The sequence below is a fragment of the Atractosteus spatula genome, chromosome 7 (assembly GCF_055471065.1).
Source record: "Atractosteus spatula isolate fAtrSpa1 chromosome 7, fAtrSpa1.hap1, whole genome shotgun sequence".
NCBI classification, from domain to species: Eukaryota; Metazoa; Chordata; class Actinopteri; order Semionotiformes; family Lepisosteidae; genus Atractosteus; species Atractosteus spatula.
In genome coordinates, this window is record NC_142712.1 from 58,915,603 (window position 1) to 58,931,567 (window position 15,965).

Sequence of the window (15,965 nt, forward strand, 5' to 3'; positions counted from 1 at the left end):
TTTAGGTTGCTGGGTACACTTTACACACTTAGTTGATTTTGTATTAGTACACTAGTTAGTATGGGTGAGTACCGTTTGTCTTGTATGGTTTTGGGTAGTCAGTGCAGGTTAGCTAGGGTGTTGAAGACGCCGAAGACCGTGTGTTTCGGGTTTTCTTTTGTAGTCAGATTAGCTTTCCCTCACTGTCCTAGCCAGCTCCATTTTTGTTTGTTATTTTCTTTCCTTTGGCACCACTCTAGTTCCTTACCCTTGTTATCACGCTTCCTAGTCCCTCACCAAAACCCCCACTGCTTCCAAAAGAACTATCCTAAATGTACACCCCTTTACCCCTAGACACTTGGGGTCGTAACACCACTGAAGTGAGAGACTTGAATGCAAAATAACTGTTCTGAAGCAGGCAGGCCACAGACATCCTCCTGGTAGTGACTGGTTAGGTGGTTTAAAGACCAGTCTGTATATGCCTTTGGCTAGGAGTCAGATCAGGGAGCCAAAGATACACAGAAAGCTTTAAAATTAAAACACAGAATTAACACATTCAATAACGATGCCTGAATTTTAAATAGTTTAGTGCTTCTTGTCATGAAGTAGCTCTGGAAAATAATAAATGTATTCAGACTGACGTTTAATAAAACATAATTTGTTTTTTAAACATTGATTCCTCATAAGGTTAACAAACCTCAAGGCCAGCAGCCATATCTGCAACAGAATGTTCTGAGAGTCAAATAAACCTTAAATGTCAACGGGAACTATTCTAAAAGTTTAAGTAAAGTGGATGTGCAAGATATAATCTTAATTAGAATGAGTTCATTTTCAGTTTGACTGTTTAAATGTGGTTTAAACAACCATGTGCCAACATAAACTAAACTTTATGTTCTGTCATGTCATCCTTAAAGTATACTATTCACACTAGTAAGAAGCATAACACTAGATTTAATTCATGGAAGAGCTTTACATTATTACCCAATGACAAATGAACAGTTATTCTGCATAATTTACACATAGAACATTATTCTTCGGATAATCTCTGGCTCTACAGACATACTGCAGAACACAAAAAGGTCAGTAGTAATCCTAAATTTAAATCAAAACTGAATATATTCATTCTTAATAGGTTCAAGACTTTCTAGAAAATGTGTAGAAAATATCCTGATGACCTTCTGTCTCAGGCAGCATGTGGCACAGTGGTTAGCACTGCCTTGCAGGTTCAATTCCGAAGATGCTCCGTGCCTGAAGTTTGTACTGTGTGTTCTCCCCGTGTTCGCAAGGGCTTCCTGTGGGTGCTCCGGTATTCTCTAACAGCCCAAAGACACGCTGGCAGCCCCTGGTGTGAGTGTGTGAGTGTGTGAGTGTCTGTGTCTGTATGTGCCCTGCAATGGCATTCCATCCAGGGTGTATCCTGCTTGGCACCCATTGCTTGCCGGGATGTGTTCCGGCTTCCCCATGACCTTGTACTGCCAGTATTGGATAAAGCAGTTAGAAAATGGATGGACTGGGCTTCTATCTCACGTTGATGTGTGATTATTATGATATTTTTTATGTCTTCACCTCTTCAACTGCATTTATAAGTTATCGTAAGTAGCATTCATAATCTCAGACAACTGGGCAATATTGTTTCAGCATTATGGAAACAGCTCTAACAAAGCTCTATCCATGCAATAGATAGAGCCAAATATGAATATGACATAATATGAACTGAGATGGCACACACTTTTAAACATTTTAAATCCTGTTTTCTCAGATTTGAAGTAGATAGGTGAGCCACCCGCTTTAAACAGTGTTATCATTAAAATGTATTTGTTATGTTTTTTAAGGTGATTGTGAGTTTGTCATAAATATAACCCTATTGAAAAATCTGATCAATTACTGCAGTTCAATTCATGTTGCCACATCGGCTGCTATGTATTGACATCCACTGAACAACATGGGTTTCCTGTGTAAATTCCTGAATGCCAGAATTAATAACAAAAGCACAGATAGCAATAATAGCAACCACAAAAGTAATCCATAGAAATTGTGTCATTTTATCATAGAGGAAGACAAGCTAGACTGCACTTGAAATAGCTGTGTCCTGTTCACGTGAAACTGTATTCACATGGGCAGGCAGTACTTCATGAAGGCATCCACTGGATGAAAGAGAACTCCGAGGACAGAAAGATCAAATTTTATTTGATTTTGGAATTCTGTTAATTTTCAATGAAGCTTATGTGTGTACTGTTTATAAAAACAGAGCCATTTATCTCATAAAGTACTAGCTCATACAAAACAGGTTTCCAAGCTTGACTGAGAAGGCTGTGCTCACAGGTCAAGGGAGAAAACTATTCCTATTATGAATCCAAACATCCCTGTAAGCACACAGCCCATTGTTTCTCCATCGATGTTCCAGTCTGTGTTCTTCAAGCTTAACAAACCATTTCAAACTTGGTTAACAGAGAAAGCCACTGTTTTCCCTTTTCAGTAAAGAGCTCTGCCATTAGATTTGCAGTTGTGAAAGCAGAACAATTGAACCCTCTGCAACAGAGTATAAAAGTGTAAACACAGAGTCAGATCTGACAGAGATTATTTAAGTAACTCTTCTTCAACAGATCTGCTTAAGTGACTCACTGAAAAGACAGGTGTTCTTGCTTATCCTAATATTGTTACATCTGAAGGACTGTAACCTAACGATTTCTGAAGCATTGTTCATTTCATGATGATCTGAACATTTGTACCATACAAATAAAAATGTGTCTGTGCTTTACATTATATATATACTGTATATTGTTTTTTGACACATAGGAACTTTAAGACATTTTTATCAACTGATGAAAACGAACAATTCCAAAGCACTAATTTCAGTGGTTTAACGCACACTTAGCCGCACTGACATCTCTTACTACCACAGTCACATGAATACAAACACTGGCCTTTGGATGGACTAGCGCCTACTTTGAAATCACTGACTAGGGCTGTGTCGCATAGTTACAAAATAGAAAGATGTTTCATTTTTTTATTTTATATTTGTCATACCTTTCAGCATGTTGAGTTAATATTCTTCCTCCAGAGAAATAATCCCCCAAAATGCAAATGAAACTATTAGGAATTCAGTTTCACATGGCAACTGATACTGTTCACAGTCAGAAACTTCTTTTACATAAGGATTTGAGCTCCAAGTACACAGGTATGGACTAACAGACATACCCAAAGTGCTGCTTACCTTGTGAACAGCTTGCTTGTGACTTTCTCTCTTCTTTTCGTCCTCCTTCCTTGCTAAGACAGATGCCATGCGGCGCTCTTCTTCCTCAGAAATAACACACAGAACCAATTAAATACATTTAGAAATCTCTGTTAAAAAGGCTTCAGAACACAAAATAACACACGTGCATTCCTCTGTTCCAGTTCGGTTGTCTGTTACTCAAATCAGTGTCTAATTACCACTTCACTAATCTAGAAGATATTATTGTGAATCTAATTAGTAAGAAAAAATGTTTTGGTGTCAACAGAGCAATTAAAATTTGTCTGAATCAACACAGATAATGGTTGTTAACTCTCTTCCATGCTCCCACACTCCATTTATATTAACTTCAAATTTAAAAAGCAAATACACCAAAGAAAATATTGCACATCATGTTTGACAGATTTTCTTTTATCATTTAGGCAATATAGACTTGGTAGTATTCCTTGAATCATTACCATGCTGAAGAACAAACCCGTCATTTATGAGTTGCTTTCCTGAGGGTGTTTTTTGGTGCTGGGAAGTGTACTGATATAGTACCTTCATGCACAACACCAAACCTTCAGTTCAACATTAGCACTTTCATTAGCACTTAAAAATAAAGTCAAGGCTTTATTTTCAGCCCTATACTAGCCCACTTCTGTTCTCTATATTATTTGCTATTTGTTCTTGAAAATATTCAAAAATATTTTCATGAGTGTGAACGTGATTGCACCATATCAGAATCTTCAACATGTGATGCTACTGTCTCCTTTGAATTGGAGAGATCAAAGATTGCATTAGCTGCGATGTGCGTTTCTAGGAAATTGACTTTTGAATACACAGCTTTACTTTTCTTCTTCCATCACTGGCCACTTGATTCTAAAGCCTTCCTGTTTCTATTGATTATAGTCTGTAATCCCTGATGCGAAACACTGGCTTTCCCTGCAGTAATTATTTATACAATTATCACATTGTATCTCCTTGGAGCAATAAGATCTCTACCTCCTGCATGCAGCCTACAGTACAACATGGAGAAGGTGACAGTGCAAAACCAGCATATAGAGCACAGACAAACACATTTGTATAGGCTCAGTACCACCGGCACAATCTTAAATATCACACCATACCTTCAGGAAAGCACACTGCAGCTCAAGGGATAGCTTCCAGCTATAGAAAGCCTATATCATTTAAGCAAAATAATTTAAAAAGTAAAATAATGATATTCTGGTTCGCTGGGCTCCTGACCACACACCCACAGAAATGCTAGATTGACAAGAAAGTGGGTAATACATGTGCAGCAAACACAAATTCTCAGGGAGATGGCAGGCATGTTATATAACAAGCAGCATGCTTCAATGTGAAACGTTTGGTGCAAAAAGCGATGTTGAATTTTATTTGAATTACAGCTTTGTTTCAAATATATCAAAACTGATCAGTTATCTCCAGTGTTTTATCAACTAGTAAATATAAACAAAAATACTGTTTATTAAAATTAAATACTTTTTTTAACATACTGTATCTTGCTGGTTTGGCAACAGTACAGCAGGGAAAAATAGTGATATTAAACACCAAATTCTTTGGGGAAAAACAGAACAACCTACAGACAGAGAGTGTGTGTTTCAGTCCCTCCATTGTGAATTTACACTCCACCCATCTGGGAGATGTCTCCAGATATACAGTAACAGTAATTGACTGCTCTTCGATTCTCTCTGTAATCTCATTCTCAAACAATGCAAGAAACTTTTTTATGTTCTGCAACACTGTTGTACTGAATGTTTTGTTGGTGATGTTTGTTTGTGTTGTATTGTTGTGTTGGACTCTTCCATGAAACAAATGTCCTCCAAGGGATAATACAGCTTTAACTCAATTTAAATGAAATACAGGAGGTGTATTTGTTATTTTTTTCATTAACAAACTTAAAATCATACTTCGTGAGCTGAAATTACATGATAACAACTAGGAAAGTACAGTAAATTAAGAAACAAACAATTTCAGACCAGTGTGCACATACAGTATGGATCACACTGAAAAGGCTAACAGAGGCCCAAATGCACTAGCACTGAGTTACACAAGACCTAGAGCTACAATTGACATGGTCAGGACATGAGGCACTGTGGGAATATTAACTCCAGCTTGAAACAAGGCTCACCACCACAGGGACAGAGACAGGGTTGGGGTTAGAATTGAGAATAGGGATAACACTGGGGTTAGGGCTATCTGGACTGTAGAAGAGGAGGCCCAGAAAATGATCTGGTTGGAAGTGGTTAGTTTTATCACTCCAGAAAATGACATGGTACATAAATCAGCTGGAAGGAAATGGACATTGGCACTGGAGTGCCAAGATAAATGTGGCAAATTCAGTAATTACTATGAGGGATGCAGAAATATCATGGTTTGTTGGCAGCTGAAACGTTGTTAAAGTGGATTGCAAAATTGGATTGCCACTAAAATGCTACAGTAGTGCTGCCAGCTGTAACTAATGAAAGGTTACTGAAAACATATTAACACACCAATAAATATAGTCCTAGATGTAAAAATCAGGATCACGTCTTCAAAAAATCCAACATGGTTACATATTTTTTCAAATGAGATGTTCCTGATTGCAGTGCTTTTGGCTGAGGTCTAAGCACATTGAAAATATTAAACAATAAAGTACAAATGAGAACAGGCCCTTTGGCCAGCGGTGTTTGTTCAGTTGCTTAGCAGTTCATTGACCCCAGGGCCTCGTCACACTGTGCAACGGGTCCCAGTGAGTCGGTGTTCTCAGCACTGCAGCGCTGCTCGGTTTCCATTATTCTTCTTGGCTTTAGCCTTGGAGTTGGAAGGTAATTACTCCTTTCCTGAGGTTTCAGAGGAACTTAACCTTTGGTATTAAACATAACATGTTTTGGACCTGATTTAAAGACCTGACTTGTCTTTATTATTCATCAGAAATACAGTACATTTCAGTACACAGCTAAAACAATTGTTTTCCATGTTATGGGGTAAACCTTGAACATTTGCATGCAACTCAAATACAAAATAAGCAAATCAGTAATCATATAGTTCACATTACATCAGATTTTTTAAAATATGAACATTTGAATTCAGTAAAAAAGTCAAATAAAAATTTTACAAACTTACATAAGTGCAAAAGAAGCAGAAGTAGTCTAGTGTTTGCAGTAATAGCTGTCTAGGAGTGAGAAGATTCAGAGGAGTCGCTGCTTCAGCAGATGCCGAGAGAGAGCCCAGCGTGGGCCCATGCTCGGGTCAGCTGGTGTTGGCATCACGGAGCTGCTGTGCCCACAGCCTTTCCCAGCTGGACTGCTCAGAAGCCCCATTCTTGTCTGTTATCTTTTTAATAACCTGTACAGTATTGTTAATTTCAGCTTTATAATAATAAACTTTATTTTTATACGGCACCTTTAAAAGTGGCTTCTCAAGGCGCTTTATTGAGAACGTAAAGTGCCAAACTCTCCAGCTACAAACTTAATTCTGCACTGAAGATTGAACACCCGGGGGAAACGTAGTGGAATCCCCCTGTGTAATTAATGAGGAACCTTCAATAAGTTCATTTCTGTTAGCTAGATGTGAGCGGTTTAAATGTGATTGATTCTGGAACCTTTGCAAGAACTATCTGAAGGGAGATTGTCAGTCAGTCTCTATAGCAGTTGGCAGGACAGCAGAAGCCATTATTAAAGAGAATCAATAAGCAAACCAGAAACAGGGCACTAACTAAATAACCAGAACAAACATTTTAGTTAGGCTGTATCACTCGTTCTCACCATCACATAAAATACTTATCAGGAGACCCATGAAAAAACGTCTGTTTATATTTTTAAAAATATGGATCTTTGTACAAAGTCAGCACTATGAAAAGAATTAAGGAATAATTGCGAGTTTACACTTTTGTGGTCCTGAACTTTTTTGCTCACATTTGGATATCACTGATCTCCATGGGAGCTCTAAGATAAGGAATAGTATCGCTCTCATCTGAAATAAAAGTACTGGATGAAAAATGATAAAATCTAAAATTAATTAAGTATTTGACAGCATCTTTCAGGATTTCCTGTCTGTAAGAGCAATTCCTTCCGAAAGCTCCATAAGCACACTAATTCTGCCATGGAAAAGGCAAACCCTTTGAATGTGAAAGGAATTTACACAGCAGTGAATGTCAGGTGACGCAGAGACCCAGAGAAGCAGAAATCCTTTTGGTATACACTCTTTTGCACCAAGAAAAAAATTATCTTGTTCTCACTAGACAGATGTCAAATGAAGTTCAGCAGATAAAGAGGGAGGTGGTGCTTCTACTAAAGCAAACAGAGTGGGAACTTAAAATTAATTATACTGACGAAGGAGGAAAGAAGAGGCTCTTCAGCACTTTCCACAGCCAAACTAAACACAAAAAACCCTTGCCTTACGTTTGAAAGGGAATCTTCTAATCTGAAGGAAAACAGATGATCTTGCCACGGTTATTAAATACTGTGACATGAATGTGTGCCCTTAAAAAGCTATGTACCTCAAGACCCTGACTCCCATCCAAACCAGTGAAAACACCGGGGCATGGAAAGGTTTATACAAACCCATCTTTTTAATGAGAACACAACATGGAATCATATTTTATTTTTCATTTTTATTTCTGTTACAGTTTAAGTGAAGTTGCCATGGAGAAAATATGGAATGGGAAGCACAAAAATGAAAGCAACCTGATAGAATGTGTCTTTCAGTTTAAAGTCTGATATTGTACTTTAATCGTGTCAGTCTAATTACTGAAAAAACATACTTACAAAGTGTAATTTAACTTATAACTAGGATCCTGTAAGGACCTACAAATGTTTTTCCTTAATTCATCATTAACATAACTGTTTTTTGGCCAAGATGTCAAATTAACTGGCAGGGTGACCATAATGTCATTGGTGTTTAACACCTGAACTAAGACATGTGTTACTAGAATTAAGAGTGCACACACTAGAGACACACATATTTCTCTGGCACAGCTGGGAGACACTCGTTCACTGCTGTAGATGTTTTCCTAGCTTTGAGAGAAAATGACTGACACATCTCTGGGAGCTTACGTAAAAAGGAAAGAATGTAAGGTAAGTGCCAAAATCTGTGGATTCTTGAATGTATTTAGCAGGGCCCTATGTGAAGCCTCACTTAATCCACTAATAATCTTGAATGGGCAGGAATCCATTTGTATTCAACATCAACAGGTCAGGACACACCATGCAGCAAGAAGTGCTGTCACTCTGACCTCTGACAGCGGAGGTGGCACTGTGGCTCACGATCTGCGCCTGTGGCTGGAAGGTTGCCGGTTCAAATCCCGCAGCCGGCAGAGGAATCCTACTCCTTTGGGCCCCTGAGGAAGGCCCTTAACTCCAGCTGCTCCAGGGGCTGACCCTGCGCTCTGACCCCAAGCTTCTCTCTCTGTCTGTGTGTCTCATGGAGAGCAAGCTGGGGTATGTGAAAAGACAAATTCCTAATACAAGAAATTGTATATGGCTAATAAAGTGATAGCTTAAATAATAGCTCGTCCTTTCCCAGGCCCTTCTCCTTTAAAGGGACTTGCTCATTCTTTTACAGAGGTGGACTATTTTTAAACAAATAAAGTGACTTAATATAAATCCAAAATAACTTACAACTGTTACAAACTTAGAAAGTTTAACAAAGTCATGTGAGGCTTTTTACATTTAAGCAATGAAAATAGACACACATCAGTTATTTATTGGGTGGGCTAACACAACTCCATACTCCAGTGGGGAACACTGCAGTGATTTTGGGAGAAAAAAGGGGGTCAGGATCATTCACACGTCACAGTATCACATACACACTCACATACAGGAAGGGTACAGGAAAGGTATGGGAGTGTTTAACATGAATTTGAAAAAATAAACAGGCTCCCTGTCACAGATTATTACCATAAAAGTAATAATAATCATGTTTAATAATTAATATTATGTAGAATTATTTTATTTTATTGTGATGAAATTTCATTTTTTCTGGAGGAAATTACAGAAAGGTATGATGGTATTAAAGTTTGCATTGAAGCATCTTGTACTACAGCTAAGGCGTATCGTCCACCTTTCATTTATATAGCTTAACATCTGATAAAGATTAAACAAATATGGTCCAGCATTAAGGTTTCACCATGAGTCAAACACAACCTTATCAATTGAGTTTAAGACTCCCTTAAAAGTACTGATAATTCAACTAAAATTAACATCAGAAAAAGCAAAAACCCACTCTACTCTAACTCCTGGGAATAAGTGATGTTAAGAATGGATTCTGTGATAAAACATGTCACATCTCCCTTTCTGCTTTAGCTTTCTGAAATCTCTTCTGCTCTGAAATTAAATTTACCCTGGCAAATGAAAGTTCATAGCCTGCAGCTCTTCATTAAAATACATGAGTCACTGCTTACACAGGAGACTTCATAGGGAGGTCCTGAGAACTTGAAAAAGAACAGCCTCACAGACCAAAGCAGCACTACCCCAACTACATCAATTGTCAGGAAAGCTCAGACTTTATGCCAATCACATTCTCCTTCTATAAACCTAAAAATTGTGACTTTGCAGCAAGATTGTTAGCTGAATGTTTTTTTCTCGATTACGTAAAACATATAATACAAAAGACAATCTCACTGTTGGCACTTCCCAGAGTGAGACTGAATATTTGATGAAGGAGAGCCAAGTTAGCTGCACAGAAACCTAGCAGAAATAAGTGGATGAGACAAAGCTGGAGTATTCTGGTCTAAACACAAAGCGGTACTGGCGTCTGGCACAAACCCTACGCAGCACACCCGGTCAACATCGTCACGACTGTCACCATTGTGGTGGCAGCAGGGACTGGGCTCCAGGCCAGAAGGATGGAGCAATAAGACAAATATTGGAGGAAAACCTTCCTCCATCTACTAATGTCATAAACCTGTGCCAAACATTCACCTTTTGGCAGGACCTTGTCCCAAAGCACAGGACCAAAGCTACAATGGAGTTGCTTAAGAATAAGAAAGTTTATGTCCTTGAGGGACTCAGTATAAGTCCTGATGTGAATTCTATCAAAATCTATGGAAAGACTTGAAAATTGCTGTCTATTAGTGATCCCAAAGCAACTTGAGAGATCTTGAGCAAATGAGCCAGGGGGAATGGGTTAAAATTGCACCAGGCCGGTGTGCAATGGGCAGACTTACCCAAAAACACCTGCGGCAGTAACTGCTGCCAAGAGTGTTTCCACCAAGTATTGAGTTCAGGGTCAGAATACTCACGCAGTCAACATGCACCAGCGTTTTCTTTTTAGATTTTGCTGGCATTAAGTGCAACGTATCTCAGCCTTAGAAGTCTTCAGTTTAAGCATTCAGGTTTTAAATTATGTATTAAGTTTAAAAACATGTAAAGGTAATTTCACAAACTGGGACACCATAGGAAGAGTTAGAATACTTTTGCGAGGCAGTGTATGTTGTAGCTAATATAGTTCTAGCATACAGGAGAAGGGTGTCTTCCCAACCACACATAATGTGTACTGCCCACACACAATACTGACGAACAGAGGCAAAACATTCAAGCAGGTAGCTGCGTCAGCATGCGTAGGCTGCAAAGGAACAAGTAAAGGTTTATTCCATGCTGAAAGGAAAATAAAAGAGACACAACATTTTAGCTGTAAAGCCTTTTTTTCTGAGGGAGAGAGTTAAACCCAACAGTTGTGTCTCTTTTCTTTTCAGGAATAAATCTTTACTTGCTCCTTCAGAATAAAAAAATGCTTGCTACACACAAAAACAAAGGCTAAAGAGAACTATGGCAATGAGGACTGCATTCCTCAGTTTACCTCATTCAGACTCCTGGCTTATTAAACAACTTTGCATGCTTGAGAAAGACCATCACCCCCTCCATCCAAATAACCTACACTGCTCTGACACCAATCTCATAAGTGTAACAGTATATCAGGCCTCCCTTCAGCAGGGTGAGTCATGCTTTTCGGTCACAGTGCTTAGGATACATTTCTGGTCAGAGACTAGTGTAGCAGCTGGAATAGCAGATAGGTGGAAATAATTATTTCCACGATGAGTAAAGTACACTAAAGTTGCCTTTTCCTAATAAGATGGCTAACAAGACGGTTGATATTCATTGTGAAGGAAATGGTCCATGCGACATGAAAAGCTGATTTATGAAGGAAAGGTGAGAATTCCTGGAATCCTGCAAACAGAGCCATTATTACAGAGCACAGGTGTTTTAGATATATTTGGTATCACATTTCTCCTTCCCCTTTGCCTTGTCTTAAAAGCACAAAGCTATTTTCAGAGCAATGGGGATTTTCAGAATTTTATATCAGGAACTCAGACTTGACAACATAACAGCTCATATCTTGAAGGTATTAGTAACATTTATCTTTACCCCTCAATATCTTCCATCTACAAAACTCCTCTGCCTCATGTGGCCCATCTCAAGCAATCTCAAGTATTCTCGAGAACGCAGGGATTGTGAATATCATTACCCAGCCAATGCTTCAAATGGCCAAAAAGCAGTTTGCTTTGACTACCATAATATATATAATGAATTAATTAATTTCATTGACGTACACTTCTGTACATCAGATTGGACATGTCCATTAGTGGAACTGCATTCCATCATTGACTGTTTTTAAAGAGACTCTCAATTCAGCACGACTACAGTATATGTTGAAATTATTTCCTCTGACAGCCTGTGCAACCAGACCCCAGTCTCTGCTTTAACACACAGTGATGGTCTTCCGTTCAAATAGCATTCTCAAATTGCAGCCTATCAATCCCCACGGAGATTCATACTGGTTCTCTCTTGATAACACATTAAAGTGTATAAGATATAAGATACAGTCATCTATCTTCTGCCATTGTAAGGTTTGTGAATCGATTCCGAGGAGCGTTTTTAGCTTGTTTTTCAACTCACAGTGTGTTGCAAACTTATACATTCATGTGTGATCTGTACTAGGCTGGAGTTATGAGTATAGATCTGATTTACTGCACTAAGAACGTGACAAAGTTTCAGTATGAATACTGTGAATGTGCAGCTTAGCCAGGAGATGTAGATAAACTGCTCATTCATGAATGTAAAACATATACCAGTGCCATCTACCTCACAAGGGAGGTAGACTGCACAAGGATGTATCAGACAACACCGACTTTTTAATTGAACAATTTAAATAATGCTGTTTTTATTTTGGCTTTGTATAAATGTTATATATTCTTGTTTACAAAATGCTTCATCAAGTGTAAATATGTCAACACTAGAAACGTACATACTCAGCAGTCTCTTGAACAAAGCCAGGCCATGGGCTTCCAAAACAGATGTTCAATCCAGTTGTGTAAAGGAGTTCTTCCAGAGTGTCAAAAGGATATACAGACATTTTCCATTTGTGTCTCCTGGTTCATGTTTCACTGTTGATTCAGAAAGATTCCTTTGGGTTGACTTTGTGGATTTGTTTGTAAGCTCTTGAATAAGGTCTCTGTTAGACCAAAAAGATTTACTTATTTTAGTCTGCAAGTATGAAATGAGGTTTATTTAAACCTGGGAATGGATGTGGCCAATCCTCTCTGTACCGATTCCAGATCAGAAATGCTTTTCTGTTACGTGGTGAGCAAAACCGAAATTAGGTTTGGGACTGAGAGTAGGTGGCCGATGTTTATCTAAAGTCAGTATCAAGCTGACTTTCTGGTTTTGCTCTCTAAGTGTTTTTGTGAGTTTTTTTAACTTGCCAACAACATGATGAGCAAGATGTGCCTATTGACCTTCCCTCATATGTAATGACTCTTATATTCATGTTTTTAAACAGTATTACTTTGTATATCTATCTGACAGACAACATCCCACTTTGTGTTTCAATCTATACTTAAGCTCATACACCCAGACCAATGAAATACATACTGTACACACTTCTCTTCTGAGCGATAAAAACAAACAAGAAGCATCAGAGACCCAGGGCCTGGATTGACTAACCGTGAGTGAGCATGAGTACAAGTATTCCCTTCTTTCTATACATGCATGTGCACAAACTGGAAAAAAGCTGAGATCCACCAACACAGAAATCCGAGCAGGAATGTTCAATCACTCACGCAAACTCTGCACTATGCAATCATTTCCTTATGTCTGAAATATGGCACAGTAATAAAACATCTTTATTGTCACTTGGCCAAAGATCAATATGTAATGTATAAAATATCTCCCATTCTTTTATATTTGATGAATTCTCACAAACATTTCTTCGATGATTTACTAAACACCAATGCCATTACCAGAATAAAGGAAGCAATAAGATAACTTTTACATTTTGTGTTGGAATCTGCTTTAAACATATTAGTATTACAGCAGTTGCACAACTCTCTCTGAAAACACAGGAAAATATAATATCCAGAGGAACCTGGTGGAACAGGCACAATGAACTGTGGCTATAACACTGCCAAACTAAGGCTAAAATGGTCATTTGATTGGTAAAAACGGGGGCATCAGCATCTGAAAATGTCGAACAAAGGAATAAAGGGTGGAAACAGGTAGGGATCAGGAAGAACAAGAACAAGTAAAAATAAACTGTTACGCCGTAACGTGGACCTCCCCTTACAATCATCAGAGTAATGAGAAACCAAGAGCTGTACAAAATCACACGCCTTCAAGGAGCTGTCATTCGTCTGAGAGTAGCGGCTGGGGCACATTACATATGCTGCAGCACTGGTTATTTTTGAATGACTTTTTACGGGTCAGCTATAAAACACAAGTGTACATAGAGGCAACCGAGTTAAATGATAGAATTTCTCTATCACATCTTGAACAAACTGAGAATGACATCTTAGTAAATTATTTCTCGGCCTGCTCCCAGGGAGCAGAGAACCCCCTCAGTCCACAGAGGATCGTGCCTCAGAGTTAGTTGTCTACGCCCCGGCAGAAGATGGCCGCTCCAAGCCCAGACCCCACACCTGTCAGGAACAGTTCTTTCCGGGCCCTATGCAGACGACGCGATCCGGTTGGTGAAGACACAGTAGGAATAAAAACATGCAGGAGTAGGGATGGAGACAGGGGGCGTGTCCAAGAAGTGCAGGTGTCCAGGGGAAGTGAGTCCGGGGCGAACAATCCAAGCATAAATCCAAAAGGGAAATCCAATACAGGAGGCAGAGTCCAAGACCAGGGGATCCATCCAAAGTAATTAAAACCAGAACCGGGTCGGGACCGGCGGGGCAGGGAATCAGGAACAGGAAACTAAAATCATAACGGAGCCAAACGCGGCAGGACCCCGGGCTCTCACGAAGCAGGATTCAATGAGAAGCGTCGGGGTGACGCCTGCGTCTGGCTTTTATTTTAAGGTGGGGCAGAGCTAAAACAGGTGCAGGTAATGGGGCAGAACAAGGAAGGGCTGGAGCGCCCTTAAGAGGGTGAGTAGCGATCGTGACAACACCCTGCACGCCGATGTAGACGTGCTCTCCATGTGCCACTCTGGCTGTACCCGCTGCAGTGTCAATACTCCTCCCTAACCGCGGCCTGATGTCTGCCCGGGTTGTACTGCTAAGGACTACACAGAGCCCTCTGTCGCACAGTCGCACTTCGCAGCAAACAAATTTTGCATTCATTGTACCTTGATGACATTACTGCTCATTTTCTTGTCAATGCTTTTTTTGGCTGCAATTTCAAACAGCAAAGTGTCTCTACTTTGTGTCTCCATTTTTGGCCCCGTGGTAAGAGCGCCACCTACTGGTCCAGAAACATCCCATGAGCAATCGTATTTTCCTGTACAAAATTTCCCAACCCAGTACTGTCCAGGCCCACACTTGCAAAGCTTCTGAGAACTGACAAGAACGGGCTATAAGATGATACAGCAGATGGCAATGTTTTAGTAATGTAATCAACATCATTCAGTATCCCTGGCACAATGCACACCTGGTGAATTAGTCTTCTATTAACTTCACTAGGTTTATTGTTCTATATTTTATGTTTTTCAGATCTTGTTTCTGAATTGTATTGGTAAGAATGCAAACATAAACTAAACAGCATTTTTTAAACTCCTTTAAAAGAAGGAAATGGCTAGCAATTAAATAGAATCAGCAATTTATTGTAGACTAGTGCTGACACATTGCTGTGAAATGTACGCACCCTAGATTTTCAGTGCATGCAGCATAAAGTGCAATGTTACAGGGAAAATGCATAAAGCGACAATTCGCAGATGTTAGCAATGTCCAGTGTGCAGCCACAATCCTCAGATTAGTGCACAGCTAGCTTCTGATAACACTAACCCATAAGTCAGACAAGCATTTCTTGACCCATTTTGAAAATTCCCATCTGCATTGTTCATGAATATAATATAAAAATGTCAATAGCATAATTGATAGCCATTAGGCCTCCTAGCCATAATTCACACCATGCGCACAGCTGCTATCCCTAATATGTTTATAATAACCACTGTAGTTTGTGTGTCTTTTATGGCTGGAGGACAAACATAAGCTGTATCCTTCAGTTTACTGTTTATTACAAACAGATAACAGAGTTCATCCACTGCTTTATTCGTGGTTGTAGGGAAATGATTTATGAAGCATGCTTTGAAATATTATTTGCTAAAAAAAGTCAGATGATTGGTAAAATCACAGATTTTGAAGAATGCTAAGGAAGCAAAGACCTTTAAAGCACCTACTGTACATCCTTCATGTACTCACGTCATGCGACTGTCGCAATCAATAGCAAAGCATATTCCAACAGACTAAAAAACGATCAATTGTCAGCATGATGAAAGCAGCATTTCCAGAGCCAAGCACAGACAGTCTGTTTGACACAGTGCCTTTGCATCTCGG

At 39.2% G+C, this 15,965-nt stretch overlaps 1 protein-coding gene across 1 annotated transcript in view; it reads right to left on the reverse strand.

Annotated features, from left to right (window-relative positions):
* The window catches only part of lrrc49 (leucine rich repeat containing 49), a 110,102-nt gene that overhangs the window by 47,144 nt on the left and 46,993 nt on the right, over positions 1–15,965 (reverse strand). The window contains exon 11 of the mRNA XM_088920679.1: positions 3,194–3,277. Within this exon, the coding sequence (XP_088776805.1) occupies positions 3,194–3,277 (84 nt within the window). The remainder of the gene's footprint in view (positions 1–3,193; positions 3,278–15,965) is intronic.